At 36.0% G+C, this 23545-nt stretch overlaps 1 protein-coding gene across 2 annotated transcripts in view; it reads right to left on the bottom strand.

Moving 5' to 3' along the window:
- Nucleotides 1-23545, bottom strand: part of LOC149281987 (kelch-like protein 4) — a 52976-nt gene that overhangs the window by 26837 nt on the left and 2594 nt on the right. Inside the window, exon 2 of one of the 2 annotated variants that reach the window (XM_089498756.1) lies at nt 7807-7817. The exons of the other annotated variant lie outside the window; for it this stretch is intronic. Within the exon in view, the coding sequence (XP_089354882.1) occupies nt 7807-7817 (11 nt within the window). The remainder of the gene's footprint in view (nt 1-7806; nt 7818-23545) is intronic. 2 annotated transcript variants of the gene reach the window in all.

Below are 23545 nucleotides of genomic sequence, written 5' to 3'. Positions count from 1 at the left end.
GCAGAATAAATAAGTAAATAAAAAAGTTTGGCAGTAAACCCTTCCAAGAATATATAGCGCACATAAAAGATCACTTTAAGCGATCCCTTAAAAAAAAAGTCTAATCTGCCTTCACGGAAACAGCTGCCTTGAAGGCATTCTTCATGACGTCTTCTTCCTTGACTTCACTCTTAAATCATCTGCTACTCAGACGGAAGACGGTGCTCTCCTGGTAGTCCTTTGAGGGCATTTGTTCTATGCAGGAATAGAATGAGCAACTCAGGGAACATTTGACTTTAATTTGTATTTATTTTTCCTTTACTTACTACAAGGCTCTTTTGGACCTTATATTTCTTCAATGTTTAAAAGATTAATCACGGATCGTACATAAAGTTTGAGCCTCGCATAACCTTCTTAGAGGTCTCAAAGAGGAGCTGGTAATTCTAAGCTGTTCCAGTTTCGCAGCATTACATTGATTGAAAGAGACAGAAGGCAGTTTGATATCCAAACACTGCTCTTGGGGAACTACAAGTCCTCCCATAGTAACACGACCACAGGGAACAATTAATACCCAAACCATGAATGCGGCAAAAAAATATTTCTATAGTAGCGTTTGGACATTCAAAGGGTGTTAGGAAAGAAAAATGATGTTATATTTAATCTAAAAAGTGGTATACTTATCAGCATGCCGGGCTGGCCAGCTCGCACACTGGGCAAAAGCCAAGTGGGCTGGTTGGCCTGTAGGGCCACATACTGAAATTGCAGATAGGGTTCTGTATTGTGTAGCTGCCCACTGGATACCCTTCGCTGGGCATTGATTCAGTATACAAAAATAAAGTGGGCCTGTGCGTATCCAGCCACTAGGCACACCTACATCATTGGACGGCGGCTGGTCTTAAAGTGCCAGGTCCACCAGCTTCTACCCTGTCATCTACATCAATGGAAAATATTGTAAATATATCCAGTACTTAGAATACATTTTTGTGATAAAAGGATATTTAACAGGTGAATTCATAAAACCAATATAAGAACTCAACAAAATGTTCTAGACAAAATGATGCCGAATGAATGAGAGGAGATCATAGCATTGCTTGCTTTAACAAATCTCCCTTCAAAAGGTCTTCTGATTGCAATGTAAGTACGCGCAGGGAAGCAATCACTAGACAAAGGATAAAATGTCATAAATATACAAGATATTTTAATAGCTATCGCTGAAAATTTTATACAAGTGAATTTAAATGCATGGACAATTTTATTACTATGAATAGCTGTACCGTACATACATACACACTCCAAAATAAATCGGAGTGAATGTAATTTCTATTCTATTCCATTTTCTGACACATACTATTAAATGTGAAGATCGCAAGTCATCAAATGTTTAAATTGCGTTGAAGACGTTTAAAAATAGTATTTAAAATTAACATAATGCCTACTTTTCACAACCAGTCCTCCTCCTCTGCACGCTTTTAGAGAAGGAATTTCACTGCGGGTATTTGGAAACCAACTTTAATTCATCTAAGAGTCCCGATCGTGCACATTATGCAAACTACCTAGAAGACAATTTTATCTAATAAATTAAACCCATAGTTACCCTTGGAAAGTAATTGGGGTTTGTGTGGGATTCAGGATGATAGCAATGCATATTAATGACTTCCGCATACAGTGAATATTAAAACATATTTCCCCTATCGCTAAGTGGGAGAAATCGCAATCTGTGTTGGCAATACATGACGCATTAGAAATGTAGACACATTTCTACAGCAGTTAAGAATCATTTGTCCCATGAAGTCTGCCCCTGTTCTCATTAATCAGTCGTGGGTCTTGTCTTAGATTCAGGAGCCATATGCTTATCCCATTCATGTTTAAATTCCCTAACTGCAACCTCTACCACCCTCTCAGTAGAGTAAAATTTCTTTATATTATATTATATATAAGCCATTGACGCTCTAGTTTTAGATCATGACATTTCGTTGTATCATGTCCTCTTATACTCTTTTTAGGTGTATAAAGTTAATAACCAGCAACTTTCCATGGTCTCCAGATAAGAGTCTTCCAAGTCTGGCAGGGGAGCTGTGTTTGGCCATGGCCACTCTTAGGTAATGCCTACTCCTTACTCACGCTACGCTTTCTCAGCACACTTTCTAGCTCTATGAAATCTAGTCCTGAACCTATATGTGGCTAACCCTACCCTCTGTTTATACACCAGGAGATGGGTATTTACAGATCCTGAGAGGTTTCCAGATATACCAACAAAGTATTTAATAACATATACTGTATATAATATATATACCGTATTTGCTCGATTATAAGACGACCTTGTCTTCTAATCGAGGTCGTCTTCTAATCAGACCTCAAAATGTCCGCTGGGGCCATGCAGCTTACCGGGCTTTGGTCGCGAGCAGCAGGAGAACAGGAAGCTAGCAGAGTGTCACATAACTCTGCCTCCCCCCTCCTTCCTCTGGGGGCGGGGCCAGAGAAGTTGCTTGCACAGCCGGGCCCCTGCAGAAGTCTTCCAGTGAGAGACCTGCAGTTCAGGTAAGGGGGTGGGGGAGGGTTTCTGAGTATGTGTGATTAATGGAATGAATGAGTATTTAAATGTTTGTGAATGAGTGTGTGTTAGTATGGATGTTTAAGGGGGGTGGTGGTGGTAGCATGGCATAGGGAGGCTGTACTCAGACTCCTATCATCCCCAGGTTCCAGCATGTACTGGCTGCCTTGGCTTGATAGGAGAGTGATTGCTGTTAGCAGTTATATATAGGCATATAGGAGGGTATAAGACATTTCTGGAGGCAGAGTGGCATATAGAGGGTTAAAAGGCACATCATGGGGCAGAGTGGCAAATAGGGGGTATAAGGCATTTCTGGGGGCAGAGTGGCAACCCTGGGGGCAGATGTGCATAACTGGGGGGGCAGGTTGGCAAATAAAAGGAAATAAAAAAATATATATTTTTCTCAATCATAGCTTTTATTAAATATGAAAATATTGCTTACATGAATTAATATTTACTAGTAAAACTTTTTTTCCTATAGGGTAGTCTTATATTCAAGCTTTTTGTTTTTTCCCTAAATTAATATTCAGATTTTGGGGGGTCGTTTTATAATCCAAACCTTCATTAGGAACACAGGGTACTCCTCTAAACTTTCTCCCTTCTCCAGTTTTCAGTACCAGATATAAAACATTTTAAGAAATTAGAAGAGGTTGACCAATCGGGAGGAAGATATTTGGTTGCATGCTACGATATATCAACATCTCAGCAGAAGGAGAGGAAGTACATTGTAAATATATTTAAAACTACCATATGGTGCTTTACAATGTTAACACAGCATAGATCTTTTTATGTTTACTCGTTCAATGATAAATTTACTTTCAAAGTAAAAAAAAGACACCCTAAGCCTTCTAGCCATGAGTATAGAGAACAGAAGGGGTGAGGGGTGCAAGCATCTCCAGATCGTTCCACAGAGAACCAGTAATGGTTACAATGGACGGAAACCTTTAATCTGGGGATTAAATTAATTCTGTAATTGATAACAAAATTACGAAATGGAAGCAATTTCCTATAAAAAGAAACAAACATTAAAACCTCTTTTTAGGTGGGCTTAATGGTGGCCAACAAATTTTACCAGATCTCCCTTGGAGCCTGATCACCCAAAAAAGATGATATCCGCTGAATTTCTGTGATGGAGGGGGAGCAGTTGCCCCCACTGAACTTGCTTCCCCACTGAACTTGCTGCCCCACTGGACTTGCTGCCCCACTGGACTTGCTGCCCCACTGGACTTGCTGCCCCACTGGACTTGCTGCCCCACTGGACTTGCTGCCCCACTGGACTTGCTGCCCTAGGTCTGGGGGTAGTCATCCTAGTCCTGAATATTTCACCACCTCTGCGTGTAATATTTTACTTTAATGTTACAAATGTAAACCTCTATGGCCTGCCCAATAAAATACAAAAACTATGATAAAGCATCCGCTGGTACATTCCCTCAAACTGTCGCTATGAATTTTTATATTGAGTAAAAGCAATTTAAAAGGAATATATAAATATTGACTCATCTACTGTCAGTATAATCGTGTGTGTGTGTGCTGAGAGAATAACAGAAGATCGTTTTAGCCGTACAAAAAGTACTACAAGGATTGTGAAAATCCTTCTGGTTTATTGTCTATTACGATCACAATGGCAGTGATTTAGGTGCGGGATTATGTTAGACAAATTAGTCATTCTCGGCGGACGTGGGATAAAGTAATGAATACCTTACAACATGATATTGCTACATTTAAAATTGAGTTGTGGGCAAAGTAATACAGCTTTTGTGCGGGGGCCTGATGAATAATCCGTAGAGTCGGCGCAGTAAAGATAACCACTTGTATTGTATTTATCCGACTTCACACACCGTCAGAATTATAACAGAGCCGTGTGCCCAGCGAAGATATGCGATACAATGAAATCTCTCCTTTGCAGAAGATACCACCTGCCTTCTCAGAACTTGTCAAAGCCTTTTCTCCAGCCAGTTAAGGATTTAGCTGGAAGAGAATGAAACCTTATTATATAGGATTCACCACTTCCTAGAGATTTAACCCCAAAAATGGCCTGCACTATGCCATATAGCTAATACGAACTAAGGTTACATTATGTCCTTCTCAACATAAGCTGATATGTCCCATCCTATCCAATGAATGGTTGTGATACCCTAGCTCAACATGAAAAAGCGAACAGTTGTTTTGTGTATGTTTGCGTCTTTAATGACGTCCTCAAACTCTGGATTGAAATGTGATTTCACCAATGGTTTTGAGATGTAATTCTTCATGTCATCTTATTAACTGTGAACTATTAAGTGTTGACCGTAACAAGCCTCCCCAACGAGAACAACCGAGTAGGTCCTATATAATGCATATTAATGCCACTTCAATGGATATGCCAATTTTGCCCTGAAAGGGAAAAAAAATCCTTAACAAAAGACACCCATTGTCTTTAACAATAATCCCTGGATTATAGTATGAAGAGTTGATCATGGCAAGCCTCCCCTACAGAAACAGCTGAGTAGGTTCTATATAATTCATATTAATATTCTGAAGCTACATTTTACATCTCTTGACTGTTTCCCCCCCAAAAATCACTTTTCAATGAATAAACCCCATTAATCTCCAGACCAAGACCAAGCCCACACTGGCCTTTTGGAGGAACACCTTTACCATGTCGTTTTCTTGAGAAAGAATAATAAATGTGGTGTGAATCAAGATGCAGAAATGTGAAAAGATAGATATATCGGCTCAATAAAATATTTAAACGTATAAAACTTTAATAATGAGGCTAATGACACTATCGTATATTTAAAGGTGCAACCCTTCTCCCTCTCCTTAACATTACCATAAATAATTGCATGGATAACAGGTTTTAATGGAATATTTAAACACATGAATGTAATAAGCTCGTAAACTAAATCTTTAAAATATTCAGTAGCTACCAATAACCCCTTTTTTTTTGCAGCACAAATAAAAAATATGGTTTTTAATGGCTGCACTACGCTATGTACTTTTATGAGTGGTGTAAAATAAAATAAAAATACTACAAATATTAAAAATCTTGGTCCGGTAAATTGATAACAGTGAATTTCTTTAAATACTTGACAACCAATAAATATAAAAGGTACAACAGTCAAAGTCAGAATCCGGGGGTGTTATTATTAACATCTACGCAAAGAAAATTGTGCTGTGAACCACATAAATCCTTTGAGATATGTCAATTTCACACATCTCTTGTAAAAAAGAATCACACTTTCTTGAGTTCAAATTATCTTTCACGCTCAAGGTCAACAAATCCAAAGAAAGTTTCTAATATCTTTTTCTATTTTTATAACAAAACAAAGTAAAATCATTCATTATACAGGAAGTAAAAGGTTGCGCAATAAATTATAAATCACTCTATTGTTGTTTGATACATATTTGATAAATCTTATAAAAATTTCACGTGCATTTCATTCTAAATTATTTAACGTCATAGACGACCTCTAGCTTAGCTTTGACTTCATTAGGACTCTGGCCAACAATCTCTCATAAATATCATGGCATATCAAATGTTCACTACTGGTTTCTATATTTTATTGAATATGTGTTTATGTTTATATGTGTTTATAGTTTGTTAAATAAAATGAGATTTTAGTTACATTTCCTATTTTTAGCTCCGCTCTTTCATTTTTTCTAGAATACGCTTGAAGTCTTTATGAAGAACTATACTCGTTATATTTCAACATTCTTCCAGCTCTTTGTAGAAGACAGACTATCCTAGCACCACCAGACTAATCTAACACATTCTCTCTCTTTATTATTCTCTCGGTCCTCACTATTTTTTCTTTTATCACTCTTTTTCTCACACTCTACTCAATAAGTAGACTTAAGGAGGACACAGTAGATCAACAGGGCAGGTACCAGGGAGAAACGCAGGAGGCAGGGGCAGGGTAGCCAATGTCGAGCATGGTGGATCCATCCAAAGCTATTTATGTATTCTTGAAAATATATGGGGGGGTAGGTGAATGGTAATATTAAAGAGTTGAGTGTAGAGCAGACCCTTTTCCATTAAAAAGTGATAGTTTCAGCTACCTCCTCCAGCATCTGATCTATCAGGTAACCTGATCATCGAAATAGGACAATATAGCCACAACCATGGCTGAAAAGAATGCGCCAAAAATCTAGCCAATTAGTATTATGTAGAGAATGTTTTTGAGCCGCTGACACAGAGAATTATCACAAATAATTCACTGAAAGATCAATCACAACAGGAAATGTAGCATTTTTGTTAAATAACAAAGGTCGCAGGTGTAGATTTTAACATGTCCACAAACACCCAGGATTGATTTACTTTCCTATAAAGCTATGTCCAGGTAATGCAACGTATAGTCTCACCGTTCCATTTTATGAAAAAATCTATTTTATTAAGCATTTACAAGCAGTCTCTACAATAGATAAAATGAACAGGTAGATAATGTATAACACGGGGCAGATATATGCACAGCATGAAGATTCTTATGGACCCGTCATGTAATTCCTTATGGAATATACTCTTATCTTGTACAACCCTAGTATATTTTACAGTTACCCTATTCCTTTATAATTCTCTAATAATATCCTAAATTGCAGAGAAAGGGAATATAATCTACATCTGTGAACAGCATATATTTTACCCAGTTAAAATTTAATTTTTGTACTAATTATTAGTTATAAGATTTAAAAAAATCTTAATTTACACATTTTTATACAAATATGAATAGTATTCTTCAATTATAGTGTGTGTTTACAAGTAATTAATATCAGGTACATATGTTTGTCACTCAAGGATGTACAGTGTGACTTAAAATGACAAATGTGGAAAATTAAGGTTTAACTCACATTCTAGAAAAAAAATGCCTTTTTTATGTTATCTTAAGATGTGTCAGTCAATCAATTGTATGTATTTCCCATGGAACCGACATGAGTGAGTCGGGGACCAGGACTAAAGCGGAAGAAGATTATAACTGTCAGCTTTTATAAATGTAAGGGCATCTTAAAAATAATTGTCATATAACTTTGTACCTTCTAGCTACACCACTGGGAAAACTGTGCTTGATGTGACAGAATATCTCAAAATGTCACAACAGGAAAAATACGTAGAAAAAAACGCTGCACGGAACATGCTGTATTAATGATTCTCGAAAACGGGTGGGTTGTCGTAGTGTAGGTTTTTGGCAGTATCAATATTATGTACTGTGCGTTGACTATGGAGATTAAAGGTCAACACTGGAATTGTGTGACAGCCAGGTGATTCGTGTGACATGTAAGAAAAATGAATAATGAGTAACCTTTTGATAAACTAGGATATATAATATTTTTCTTGGGTTTTTTTTTCCCTGATTTTGAAGGATGGGGGTTTTCACTGTGCATAGAATTCCATATGCTATTCACATTGATACGTCGCTATAATATAACCTTTATTATAGCCAAAACATAGGCTTGCTGCTGTTTCACCTTGTCAGATGAATATCATACCTGTATAACTAAACATAGCATCACAATCACCATTACTTCTCCCGGAAAAAAAAAAGAAAACTTTAAAGATGATTTCTTAAAGACTCTGCGCAGCGCTTCTTATAGTAAATATATTCAAGACTAAGACAAACCAATACATTAGGTAAAGAGGGCCGGACTCACAAGCTTACACTCTAGGCAATGATATGAATAAGCATACCTGGAAGCTCTCCAGATACGTTCCACGGCTGATTTCAAGAGCTTTGGCCAAGTCCTGACAGTTCCAGGTAAGCGGAATGGTGATTAGATTTGCCCACCCCTTTCCAGGCCCTGTCTTTTCTCCTTTTGTCACCTACCCTGAGCTAACTCCTTCCACGTTCTATATAGTCAGGGGAAGGGAAAAGCTGTTGCACATCAAGCTGGTGAAGTTCCCAGGTCCACCAATGGGGAACCTTTCAACATAAAGTCTACATGTGGCAGAACAGTTGCAATAATCTGGCATCTTTAGTTAATTTACAATGTTTTAAAATCAAAGCCAAGGTGATTATCATGTGGATTTTCTGCTTCCAGATAAACCTACTGGATACAGGATGTTCTCTTATGAGCATGTGCATCAGTAAATTGTCTTCCCCCAGCCAAAGTCTGTGTTATTTATAATTATCCATGAGAGAAATGATTAAAACTCTGAATATAAAATACGTGAATAATCTAGTATTTAATGCCAGTCATTTGACATTTTGTTCACATTACATTTATCTACTCTCAGTGACATGGAAAGAGTTCATGCATACATGAAAGGCTTATATTTTCTTTTTCCTTTCAAAGGCTTCATCCAATCTCCAAGTCTCCCATAGGGTCCTACTGTCATTGCTATCAGTTTAACAGCTAGGGGTGATTTCAATGGACTTTATTAACTTAGAATGTCGAAAAGCTATAAAAAGAAGCTCCGAAAATGATAGCGCGTCCCTTTTTTTCTAAATTAACTTTTTTTCATGTGGTATAAAATCATTACCACTCACAAAATCATTAACAACTTTCACCACAAAAACTATACAGTGCCAATGATAATTAAACTATGTATTAAAGATGAAACTTTCTGTAAACACTATTTTAAATCTAAAACATAACATTTTCACTCAAAATAAGATTAAATATGCAACGTGAATTAACATGCTTTCATTACAGAATGCGTGATAGAAACATTAGCAAAAATGGGTTACAGATGGCACAAGCAGGAGATTATTTGAAACAAATGGTTGTTTGTCTGAATTTTAATTTTTTTAATGTCTAAATTGCAAATAAGAGTAATTTTCCAGTTCATTTTAACCTCCTCACATATTCCACAACAACCTGCTGCACCGCATAGGCTCTTAAAAGTATGCGCACAGGTAAACTGTTTCCCACCCAGCCAGCAAGAAAGGACTATATGTACCTTATTTAATTTTATATTTAATTTTAACATTTATTGGCATTATTAAACTCACACAACTCCTTTTCCCGCATATGATTGAAGCAAGAGGATTTTGAAAAAGACCCAGATGGTAAACAACCAACGTCAAAAAATTGTGTATCAAATGGCTTACAGAAGATTGCGTGGTCTATGTGTTAAACATTGAGTCGCTTAAATAATCCATTATGTGGTGTAATCATTGGCAGGACCGGGTACAGTAAGGTGGCCCTGGCACTTTAAGGCCAACATCAACCTAGTGACACCACCACGGCTAACGTTGGATATGACAGAAAGGCATTACGTTTTTATGCTCATGTGGTATGTGTGGCTGGTTATATCAGCCAATGGCTTCATGCTACATCATCCATTCTAGAGCTGAATTAGGTGTGTATGGAGCAACGTCGGGCAACGGTCCACCAAGTATTTGCCTATTTTGCCAGATGGCCAGTGTGGGCCTGATCATTGGCTTTTATGTAGACCTTAATCTATTCTATTGGGAATATATTCAAAATCTACTGGGAATTTACTTAAAACTTCAGAACCACCAACAGGTCAACTCAGTTCAAAGGATCCCATTGTTTAAACGAGGCCACCAACGTTAACCAATGGCAGATTAAGTTGGGGAAAATGTGAGATACATTTACATCCAAATAGAATAATAACCATTAAAGTGAGCATGCAGTTGAACTAAATGAGAAGTTACCCCAAATACCTAATAATTTCACCCAATACTACTAAAGAGTGTTGTATGAACTAAGTACAGAATACATCTAATATATGTTAGCTACGGTTCATTATAACATATGTTTGTACAATACGTATCTAGGACTCACTGTAAGGACCATATAGGCAGCTGCTTAGTGCATCAAGCAACGCATTCAGGGTATCTCGTTTAGTCATCCTAGATAGAAGATGCTTTGATTTATCACATAAATTGCCATATCTTTTCTCATTTTCTGACACTTTGCCAATTTTTCTATACTCTCTATCATCACTTTTCAAGGACAACTGAAATATGAGAACATATCGTAAAAATAATTCTTGCCGCTGTTCTCCGGAAAGCATAACTCTTTCAATAACAACAGAAAAAAATGTCCAGGGCCTCAATTCAATGAAAAGAAAGTTAGATCTATTCTGTTACAATAATAGTTTTTTTTAATTTTTTTTATGTTTTTTTATATTTGTAGACCTAAAAGACACAGATATATAATGTAATGTACAGGGCAAAATCTTTTATCTGTTTGACTAATAAAGCATCATTTTGCTAATCAAAATATTAAGAAATAATGCAATTTGTAATAAAGTAACTTCAACGTTACAGTGACAAGCTCCAAAGACTTACTTTTTTATATCAAGAATACGTTACTATATACTAAAACTTTAATTTGCTGATGTCAAATAAAAGGCAGATATCATTAGTATCATGTTATTATTAACTCTTTAAATGCAGTTTCCTATCTGCCATGATTCATGACGTATGAACTGTTAAAGAGCTGAACTTAAGAACATATTTATAATAATGCGTAATAACCGCATCGCTGTGCTTCCTAGAGTCTAGAAAATGGCGGCGTCCAACATAAAACAAAATGTGAAACATGTAAAACTAAATTCTAGAAACGATTTTAGAATATGCTGAGCTGGAAACAGCCAAATAACCAGGCAATTACCTAAATGGTTTTTAAACTAGGCAGTCGGAGATGTATGCGATATAAAGATACTCATTTCACGTTGACATTTAAAGATTTGCAATGTGCTTTAACAGAACTACCATAATTAACAAACTTACATCCCCCAGTGGTGTGACCATTTGAAACCATTTATGTAGCAGAGATTTAACTAATTTCTCTGTGGACAGGAATTATTAGCACTTCAAAAACCAATGAAAGGTCGCAAAATGGCAGATATAGTGTTCTGTAGCTTGATCGCGTCTGCAGCGCAAGAAACCTTGTTTTAACTAAATGTTAAGAATTTTATTAATAATAAAGTGTAGCAGAAACTGTTACAGAGTGGTTTACATAATATGTAAGACCCAATTCCGGCCCTTACATGAGTCCCACTGGGTCCTTGTGTGTGGTTATGTGTATCTGTCTGGATATGTTAATGTTTGGTAGTGTGTGTGTCTGTTTGTCTGCTACGTGTGTATTTGGGTATGTTAGTGTGTGTCTGTGTGTGTGTATGTGGGTATGTTAGTTCTTGTCTGGATATGTTACTGTGTGCGTGTCTGACTGCGTGTCCAGATGTATTAGCGTCAGTGTCTGTGTTAACGTGCCTACGTGTTCGTGTCAGTTTGTGTCTGTTAATGTGTCTGGGTGAGTATGTGTCAGCATGAGTGTGTGTGTGTGCATGTCACTCCATGATAAGTTTAAGTTTAGGTTTATTAATCATCCTGTAACATAATGAATGTGGGCATGGTTTTGGACCCAGGCAGCACAATGTCTGGGGCCGGCCCTGGTAAGGCCTATACATTTTATTAACTATGGCACTGGGTATAAAAAAATTAAGTTGCAATGACTATACTGAAATATTTAGAATGTAACACTTTAGCTTAAATATTATTACAAAAACCATAGATATCCTGATATCTTTCACTAGAGAAAAGTAAGAGTAGATTTAAGAATATGTATCTACCATGCCAGCTTAAGATTGATGAAAGACATATGGAGACGCTAATAACCAAAAATCATTTTACGCACAAGCACAATCGACATTTTTGTGCCAATGGTAGGTACTTTGTGTATAAATACTTACAACTAACACTTACAGTAAGAGAGATAACATTCATCATTAACTAATAAATAATAATTAAAGAAGTGCTCCTTCCACATTACATCATGTTCCACATTGTGGTAGACTGTTTGATTTCTTCTTTACTTGCATGCAGGGTTTCGAGGAACCATGCATGCTAAGCTCTTGGCAGTCGCAACAAAAGGGACACCGGCTATATGCCTAGTTGTAAGTACAGGAACGCAAAGGATTTAAGCTGTCGCTGTGAGACCTCCAGTACTGAAGGTGGCAGGTATATAAGCAAGTGATATAGTCACTTAAACAAAACGTTGGCTCCAACTTTGGCTCCAACACAATACAATAAAGGAACAAATACATTTTATAATAACCTTGTTGGAGTTGCTGTTCTCTATTGCTTGCATATTATGGACATTGTACTATATTATGATGTCTAACATCATTTTATATAGATATATAATTTTTTTTTAATTTATTTATTTTTATTTGTTTATTATTATTATAATTTTTTTTTTATTTTTATTTTTTTTTTAACAGTTTTCTTTGTGGAAAGAATATACATTCAACTTATGTCATATAGCAAATTTGCAATTGCAGTTTCTAACATTTCCACTCAAATCCCAATGCTCAAAATTCTAATTATTGTAATATAGGCTAAAAATACACTTTCACATAACAAAAAAAATCTAGTTCACTAGAAAATCTTGTGTTGGCTTAGTGCGTGATGCACAATACAACAGAGTCGCGTATGTTTTATATTCCAATCTGCGGTCTGCAGAATTTCTTTTTTGCAGTCACATATGCCATGTAATTATCGCCAATCAGTGATCTCTTAACTACAGTGCAAGCTACAAATAATCAAATCCACTTAAGGTGTAATAAATTACATAGTGGATATGAGTTAAACTGTCTTTTAACTTGTAACCTGTAATTTTATACACACAAGAATCTCATACTAATCAGATACAGCAGTATGGAACTATGACCACGTTAAAAACCTTTGCATAATTTGAGCATGTAACCCCCAAAACATTCCTATACCAAATAAAATAAATGTTTTAGAGTAAATAAGTGCAGTTCTTGGGTGACATAAACAACATCAACAGTAGAATCTGTGGCATCCTAATCTACCAGTACTGTTATATGGAAAAATAGATATTTTTATTTGACCATTAATTACAGTGCTGTATAGAGTAACATAGCTTTGCATTAAAAAAAATAATAATTTTTGTTTTATTTTCTCCAACAAACTTCCGTTGTAGACCATTGCTGTCAGTCATGTGATATTTTGGGTGACTTTCCCTGCCCAAACATCACACTGAGCTTATTCTTTATGGCAATGCTAATGGAGTCCTTTACTCCATAGACTTTCATGAGTCAGAGTGTCAGGCTGGGTGATTAAGACTGAGTCATTCTAATGTTTACCATAAGGCAGTATGATATAGTCATGGTATTTGACAGCATCAAGGCCACAGAGTTAGAACACATACAGATGACTAATATGCAACTGTCTGAATACATTATATTTTGTAAAAACTAGTTTTTTTAGACACAAAAACAGCACCGTATCTTTGAAAAATCCCTTTCATTTGCCTTCAGAACCTGACCTTAAAGGCAACCTTTTACCTTCACAGCCTTTATAACATGTGATTTCATATTTTTCCCCTTTTTTTAGTTTGTATTTTTAGTGTAATGAACTGAAAAACTCATACCTATGTATTTATGTATATATACATGTGTATCAATATGTCTTGAAAAATAAAGCCAATGTCAATCAATCTCCAAAATATCCATGGGTCATAAATCTCTATAGATAAAATGTTTCACACTGAAAAAAAGGAGTTAAGATTTTCTCGTTAGGTTTCTTTAATTATTTTTCGGTCGATGCCGTAATCTGAAATTACCAGCAATAGTTTCCAAATGAGCAGCTGGTCTAAACACATTCTGTGAAAAATGTGGTTTCCCTAGAAACAGGAACCCTCGGAAATCTCTCGGAATAGCTTCTCTCACACTCGTCAAACTTTTTTTTTTACTTTAATAATTCACACTGATTTACAGGGAGAGGCGGCAGGTGCCGAGGCTTTTGTCCTACAAGGCAAATGTTAGCGGAGGACCAAGGGGAAAAAAAGGGCCTTCTTCATACCGAGGATAGAGATACCGGCATCTAATCCAGAACTGACAAGCTTCTTAAAGGCGAACTGACACCTTCGTAGCTTTTGGATTAGGTTAACGAATTTATGAAGAGGTTAAAAAGTACAGGACGATTTTACCCCAGAGGTGGGCAAGAGGTGGCATAAGAATATCCTCTCCCTTCTCTGCAATCAGTGGTATGATATATTCATTATAATATTGACTGAATGTGTTTATTTCACGTATAGTACATAGATCATAGTATAGGGCCCTAAAGGGTTTAGGGCCAAAATGGCAATTTTCTTTTTGACCGATAGGCTTCAAGAAAACCTGATTACTTTTAAACTCTGATATCATTGACGTTCTTGCACATGGTAACAATTTGTCCTTTTCACACCAGCTAAACTTGCATCTACTAACTTACTCATAAAATACTTTGTTATGAACTAAATGAATCACTAAATGGGGTCAGCCTGTAAGCGCATGAATGTATTCTAAATCAGAGTTCTGTTTCGAGTGAGAAACTGATACAGTAATAATACCTTGCCATTTCAATAGCATTCAGCCTCCTGCACGCTAGACCATTAAATCCTACGAGGTGTGGGGCACCTACTTCTACCCTTAGTTTTAATTGGGGGTCTAAGTTGCTTGATCCATTTTTATATTGTTTTTTTGGTGATATGGAACAAGACTCCTAGTTTTCTTGCCCATGGTAGATCAACAGGCAGTGAAGTATTGAAAGCTCCAGCATCAGCTATATATACGCACAGGGGTTTTAAATGTCTACCAAATGTCCAATTGCTTATGTGACAATTCCCACTTCTGCTATTTTCAATGGGTTTCTTTAACCTAAAGAGTAGGTTTGAGGTTTTTAACGGTGAGATTTTCCGCAGATACTGGAATGGTAACACATCATGATATATTCATTAAATATCCACTTTTCCATTTCTCTCCTCGTGGCACTAGCTTGTTTCCATTTTTATTGTGATGTTCAGCCTATTGTCCTTGGGCTCCGTGTCACAGATTGAGGTCGGACCCCCAAGTGTCAGGATTTTAAACGTGTGACATATTGCAGTTGGGTATAAACATAATAGACAAAAACTGTGAGAAGATTGTGACAGATATAAGAACTGCGCTTAGCCTGTGGGTCAAATCTGACTCTTTATTTTCTGAATTTCCGACCAGCTGATGCATTCCTGCAGGTTTTAATTCAAAAAAAATCGCCAAGAAGTGTTTTATTGTTTAATATGTCATTCTTTTTAATGTTGTCTGAAAGCTAACTCTTTAGGGCAGGATTCTGCATTCTATACTCCTTGGGTTGTTTATCTACTAAACTTCATACTTCGTCCTCAGATATCCAACACCGAGACAAGCAGGAGTTCTATGTTTATTAAGGTCATGTTCAGTCCGCAGTTTTATTTTAAATCTTCATTATATGGGACCTAACCTATAAACTGACCTTCTATCTTAATAGGGGTGCAACAACCATCACGGGAAAAGTTATTACATGGAAGCTTAAGTGGTTAACCATATGAATATGACAGCACTGGGGTTACAAACTCTATGGAGGGAGATCAGAGGGTCTCAGTGGCCATGACGTGCTCTCGTTGCCCTTGCTTGCTTAGATTTTCTATAACCAGCTAGGCATCCATGGAGCAAAATATTTTCTGAAAGCCAATCAAAGGAAGGAAGCTTAACCCACCCTGTATATATTCTAACCATTTTTGATGAAGAATATGTTACATGTTCAGTTCTAGGCTATTGGTCACCACCACCAATACCACCACCGCCACCAATTATTTATTTATTTGTTGCTTTATTTATTTATTTATTTTTACAATATAAGGAGACACTAATAAAGCTGGACAATCATTGTGTGTATATTAGTTCAAAAAGCTGTTTTTTTCCCTTCTTCTATTGGTAACTGGAGTGTGGGGAGAACATCAGAACCCATGTGATGTTTCCTGAAATTTTGTGAGCAATTGTGAGATGCAAATGTCAGTGGAAACATTTTTTTTCACATACAGATGACTCTTTATGGCAATGCTAATGAAGTCCATTCTTCCACAGATTTTCAATAGTCAAAGAGTCCAGCTGGGTGATTAAGACTGAGCCATTGTATTGCTTACCACAGGCAGCATGACTGGGCTAGAATAACAGAGCTAGAACACATACACATGTTTATGTCCCTGTCTAAAAACATAATATATAAAAATCCAAATGTTATACATAGCATAATATTTTTTAATTTTTTTTTTATTCGTTGGTAGTAATAAAAAATGGTAGTAGATCCCCTTAAATAAATTCTATGATCCAGGGTTTGTTTCTCTATCAGTTACAAAAGACAGGGGTGAGGAGAATGTCTCAGAATTGTTCTCATTTTTCCCCTAAAAATTTCTTCCACCAAGAACACGGCTTCATAACGCATGTATTTGTTCTAAAATTGATTATTTGCAACAGAGAAAACATGTAAACAAAGAATTATAAGGAAAAATGATCTTGCACTGCACAAGGGAACGAAAAGATGGGATGTCTTGTCAGCTATAATTACTCTGCAGAAAAGCATTCATGAACAGTTGTTTTGTTCTATAATTTCAACCAGAATATGAGGTCGGGAGAGTGAAAATGCTTTTTCATGTCAGAAATATCAGAGAAAAAGATGTTAAATGTTGACTTTAACTGTTTAGCATTTAATATTTCAAAGAAATTGTCAGGCATCATAGAAAATGAGTTTACATTTGTGTTGTATTTTTGCGACAGTTCACTCTTATGCTAAAAAAGAAAAAGAACTTCTCTAGCGAGAATTGACATCTTGCGCGTGAAGAGTATAACAAAATTACGCATATGATTCATTTTACCGGCAGCTTTCTCCATTAGCAGTTGACTTTAGATCGGTTTCCAGTACTTCTTTAGATAATTGTGTGACTAAGGCTATAGATGAGCGCGTCTCCTGCTGTCAGGTTCTTCCGAAATTGTAAAATTTCAGTTTCAGTAAAGTCGAAGTTTCTCATGTGGGACATGCAAATTGGTTACTTGTGAAAATGAATATAAGCAACAGCCGTGGATATATTGTATTCAAATCTTTCTGTTGCTTCTTGGCCTTTTGGCTAAGATCAAATGAGTACCAGAGTGCCATCGCTGTGGGGTATACTTGAGCGCTCAGGTTGACTGGATAGGTGAGAGCACACTTGGTACACCTGGACCCTTCTTTGCCAATAGCTGACAGGTGATATACTTAATTTTTATAATGCCAGCTTCAATATCCATCTTACCTCCCATCTCTAATAAACAAAAAACCTTAATTCGGACAAGAAAGTTGACATATGTCCCAACCATGGACCATTTTGACCAGTGTACATTTTGGGGAAGGCTAGTAACTGGGCATAAGCACTGCCCATAATGGACAATGCACAGATGCAAAACATGTGGACGAAGGTGGTAATTTGGGTAAGACAAGACATAAAAAATACTTCTTTACATGACTTTAATTAAATCTTGAAGACAACCACAACAGTCGTAGATTGTCTTGTATAAGACAGCCTTTGGTCTGTGTTGAACCTCTTGCTGATTCATCTCAACCACGTGTCCAAAAACGTCTACCCATTAATGACCTAAGTGTGACATTTGGGAAATGTTCTGAGTTTGAATATGTTTAATTATATGATTGGGCAGAAGCATTTGTCTCCACACCAATGTTTCCATTACTCTTTTCTTACCTGTATTTTTCAGTAACCTCTGCACTTAAGCATTTTTTTTCCTCCATCTCTTCTTTGATTTGTTTTTAAAAACACAATATATTTAGCTTATTGTTGTGGTAGAGCGTGTCATATGTTTTGAACGCTCGGGTGACATTTGAAAGTACATAGAGATTAGGTTTAGTTCGGTGAAATGATCATTATGTTGTCATATTGTCAGAAATGTATTTTGCACGTGTTTTATGCTGCCGTTGTAGCTGACAAAGAGCCTGTGATCCGAAAGCCAGCTGCGGAGCTGAAGCCAAGCACGTGCACATAAGTGATAAATGCACCAAGTACTTTCACCGCCGACTACTTTGATAAAGCCATTCGAGAAAGGCTGGAACAAACCGTACTAAGATGATATATTGCATAAGGAATGTTGTCTTTGTCCCAATGCATGGAAATATCTATTCCAGCAATGCTTAGTCAGGGACCTTTTAAATGGAATGAAAAAAAACAACATTTTGCTTTTAGATGCAGTGACGCTTATTATCAGTATTTCAGTTAAGATGAGAATCAACACTCATTTAACACATTCAGGTTCATAGAGATAAGTACGAGTGTCCATAGGGGCAATAAAAAGGGTTCATGTCCCAAGTGTGTTGAAGAATGAAGACTCCGGGCACAAAGTATGGCTCAGCTCTGAATATTTAGAGAGGCTTCCTCCTTCAGTTGACATTCTACCAGCATTAACCAAGATTCTTATACCACAAGCGCAACAGTGTTACAAGTCTAATCATACTATTTTAGAACCCAGTAACTTGTATGATTACTGGTATAGTTACACAGTATTATTTTCAGAAATTCTGAATATGACAGCTTCCATAAAGCTGACTCATTGTATTTTAAACCAGTGTCTCATCGTTAAGGTATTATTGACAACTGTAAACAAACTCATGCACATTCTGCCCAAATAATCTTGGGTTTGATAAGTAAGTTACAACTTCCTTCTTGGACAGGATTCCAATGCAACTTCTGCTATAGATCATGAAATGTAAAGTATATTTAAAATTTTCTCTTCAATATTATAAATTGGTAGTCTACAAACTCAAGACCAAATTGGCCAGAGTCCATGCCCAGGAACACTCTTGGTTAAACACTGGAGTATTGTTATGATTGTTATGATTGGATTTACCAATAGGCCCATTTTTTTTTAGGGTCCATTGCCATTTGATGAGCTGTACATTGTTTTTAAACATAAACATGAGCTAGTTCAAGCTGTGGATAGTAGGCACTATATGTTTAAAAGGGAAGAAACTCTTCATTATTTGAGGTGCCTTTTCCTGAATGGAATTAGGTCAAAGGGTCTGTCCACCAATAGCTGAAACATCCAGGGCCGGTTAGCTTGTGTAAAAATAGATGCTAAATATTTTTCCGAAAAATATGTTCCTACTTTACACATGCATTTGGTCTCCAAACTCCCATAGTAATTAAAAAGAGTCAAATATTCTAAATATGGCACCCTTCAATTAGTATCCACAATCGTGCCATATCTCCTCACCTGTCTCCACTAATGTTCTGGATCTTTTATACTAATTTAGATTTGCATTGCACCTTTCTAAAAAACGCTGCAGGTAAAAACTTGCCAGCTGACAGCTGAAAAATGTTGACTCTACATTTCCATTAAAATAGTAAAAAAAAATAAAACATGCACAATATGGAACTCCTCGAGGTATTTGGAGACATCTAGATTTAAAAAATGCTTGCACATTAACATAATCTTAATGTTAATAAATTTGTAAATCATATTTAAAATACCCAATTTGTTTTTGCAGCACACATTGTGAAGTTACACGAAAAAAAACAGGTTGTGCCATTAAAAAGATGCATGAACCACAAGATGGTTCGCCAGATGCAAAGCACCTTCAAGAAGAATGTTGTAGTATTATTAAGCCAGTATCACAACCTCATGCTGACGAGTCCCATTGAGGACAAAACAGCTGTCCATGAGCGGTGATCTGGCTACTGCGTCTCTTACCTGAGTACTACTTTCAAGGGTTCCATGTATAAAGTCGATATAGAGGCAAAAGGTGATCATTGTTGACCTTATTTGCATGCACCTACCCAGAATCCCTTGTGGTTGTGGCAGCACCATGAGATTTCTGAGGGAAAAACAGGCCTTTTGGCTTGTCTGGTGTCTGTAGATGAGTGTTTAATAATGCGTTTTCTACCCCATTAATTTTAAGTCGAAGGGTTTTTCATCATCTTTACCCACCATAACTTATGTAGTATTTACTAGAAATCTCTAATAATTTAAGAGTATTTCTGTAATTAATAGACAATGCTTAGTTCTTGATGATATGTTAGCTGATCCTGATTCATTGAGGTTCATGTCCATGGGCCCATTAAATTGTCTATTCCATGACTTTTCTATTTTCTAGAAGGCTTGAGGAATTCCGGGACTAAAAAATGTTTAATCAAAGCACAAAACATGGAACTTAGCTCTATAAATAGGATATTATATAGCCTATTATATACATTATAACTCTAACAAGTGTTTAGTTTATTTACAGGATAAATAACAGAAATTAGGCACCATTAGTAACAGATGTTCAAACCTTGAAGTGACAAACTATATGATATTGGATTCAAGTCAAGCATTAGACTTTCACATATAACACCATGTGTCCCAAACAATTATACCATATTTCAGAATAAATATCACTGTATAAAGCATTTGTTTATAATTTATTTTTATATTTAATGTAAATTCAAATTTTTGCCAGGAATGTCTAAGTCAGTAAATGCTAATTTATATAGAATCTCCATATTATTTCCTGTGGATTTAAAAGGTCCCTAGTATTCCAATAATAAGGTTAATAATCCTATTTGCATGGTGTAAATTTTACGGCCAATCTAAGCCGTAGCTTGAATACCAGATCTAAATTTCTATGTTTCATTTCTTTAATATCCGTGATAAGAGTGAAATTACTCATATTATATGTTTAACTAGCTAATTGTTGTTTGTGCCTTATAAGCTTGTCGAAAGGTCAGAATGTTATGCTTAACCAATCATGGAAACTTGGAAAGGTCTGCTGGCTCGGCAGTAACACTTACCGACAGCGCATGGTCAAGTTTGGTATGGAACTGTAGACTATCTAACAAAACTATATACAATGTGATCAGTAACAATTAACTTAGCCCAAACCAATTACACGTGCTTCTATCTTTACTGAATCACAACTGTCACCAAAGGTGAACACGTTCTGTAGGTTTGTAACATCATCCAACGCTATCCTCGTGTCCCTGTCAGTATCTGCCTACTGGTCTATCAGTATATCTTATGTCCAACGACCTGTCACTCTTCCAGTCTTAGTTTTTGTTGACCAAATTTCCTGTAACAGTCACTGCAGCTTTTTTCTATAACCAATTGAGCTTATTGGATTTACTCCAACTGCCCTAGCTGCTGTTTGGATTGGGTCTAAAACAAAATAGTTTTCTATTCTCCCTACTGTGCCCTATTAATCCAAAAGATTAGAAACTGCCCTCTCGTGCGATTTACTGTAAGCAAACGAATGGTGAAATCCCAATGTGTGCTCAACTAGGAATATTCAGAGCTAGGAGAATGGTCAATTCCCACCATACCAAATCAGGTTTACAAGATCTCAAAATGTATGTTTATGAAGTCTTACATCATACCCCTTAATAATCGCTAGCACTAGTACCCCATGCTTACTAATAACATTAAAAAAGGGAGACATTAATGTACCTATTTTCAATGTCGATACATTTATGATACATTTACAATGACGGCTTATTCAGGAACAGGTCAGCCTTTCTTGTAGGAGTAACTCCCCAGTGTTGACCATTGATTGCATAATAGATTTAGTGGTGGAAACCAAAACTCTTCTGAATACCGCTACTACCAACTCCTACCAACTCCAGCAGTGTGACCCCCCTAGCTTAAGGTTGGACAAAAATCAGGGGACTTGGAACCTTTTGATTTACAAAATGAAACCTGTCAACCAATATGGCACAATCTATGTTCCATAATCCTCTAAACAAAAGAATTTTAACTTTTTAAATTTGTATTACCACTATTAATACAGATTATCTGTGTCCTTGTTTAATGCTTTCCTGTTATTCAACCATTTACCCGTACCATAATGCAATTTTATCCGACATTGCAGGATTCCGTTAACCACAATTATCTTTCACAATTATCTTCTCTGTTATAGTTTCTTTAATCCTCAAAACCAGACTGAAATGGTTAATATCCAATGTTCAGGATCCCATTTAGTCTAATATTGCATTAATACAGATGATCAGGCTCATAAAGATGTTGTTTCGCTTAAATATTTCACGCTCTACTATGTTAAATATTACTGTTTATATTACTGATAATATATTACTGTAGCTTATCTGTAATTTTAATGTTTAATTGCATAAAAACAACACGGAAAGAAGCCCTTTCGGGTTTCCATGACAATTAAGTGTTTCCGGCAACAGTCACATAGTTAAAAATTTTCCGTAAAAGGTTTTGGCTTTATACCAAAGCAGTACTACTAATGATATGTGCTAAGTTCAGTAGTAGTTGGAACAGCACCTTTAATTATATCAATGTCCTGTTCCTTTAGACAAACCACAGATCAATGAAACACAATAAGAATAATTGTGGCTCAAGTGTCCCTTGACCTTATCAACCTTAATTTTACCCAATAATATAGCCTGATCAATGTAACATAAACTTACAAGATCAATAACACAAAGCCTTGCTAATGGAGAACTTATTTTCTAAATGTTCTAACAATATACCCAGAAGAGCCAGATTTAGTGTCTCTATTATAAAGCCAAAAAAAGTTTAGAAATAAAAATATAAAATATAAAATAAAAACGGTCTCTGCTTTCTGTAGCCAAAATGCTACACTATATTCCTATAATAACGTTTCTTTAACGCACAAAGCTGCTGTCAAATTCTGTTTCTAAAATTTGTTCAGAGACTCAGAATTTTAAATATCTAGATTATTTTAATTTGAACTAACTTTGAAAAATCTTACAGAAAAAGGATGTTTTTTTCACAATGGTTAGTGCAAGATTATTATTATTTTTATTATTATTGTTGTTGCTGTTTATGTTTTCCTATAGCGCCATCATATTCCACAGTGCTGTACAATGGGGATCATATGATATTAACACAGAAGGTCAACATTTTCTTATCATTATTGGTGATGCTGGCAAGAAGCATGTTTTTAGAGAATGTGGTTTGGTACAATTTAAGATTGGCACTGGGGTATTCACAGTAGGAAAAAAACAAATGGTGGTCTAGAAATGTTAATAGGTTGATATCTTATGAATAATGATGAGACTTAAAATTTGTACTTAAGTTTCATGTTAACTTCTGTAATTGAAATAAACTTTTCTCAGACTGACCTTACATAACAAAAAATCTAATGCAGAACATACAGTAACACAAACCTGATTAACATACTTTAATTATATCCAATGAAACAGCGCTGCGGACTATAATTGCGCTATATAATTCAATAAATAATAATAAAAATAATAAAATGAGTC

Source organism: Sceloporus occidentalis, unplaced genomic scaffold (assembly GCF_023333645.1).
Source record: "Sceloporus occidentalis isolate IW3139 unplaced genomic scaffold, rSceOcc1.0.p SCAF_125, whole genome shotgun sequence".
In the NCBI taxonomy this organism is placed as follows: domain Eukaryota; kingdom Metazoa; phylum Chordata; class Lepidosauria; order Squamata; family Phrynosomatidae; genus Sceloporus; species Sceloporus occidentalis.
This window is presented reverse-complemented; position numbering and strand designations above follow the sequence as displayed.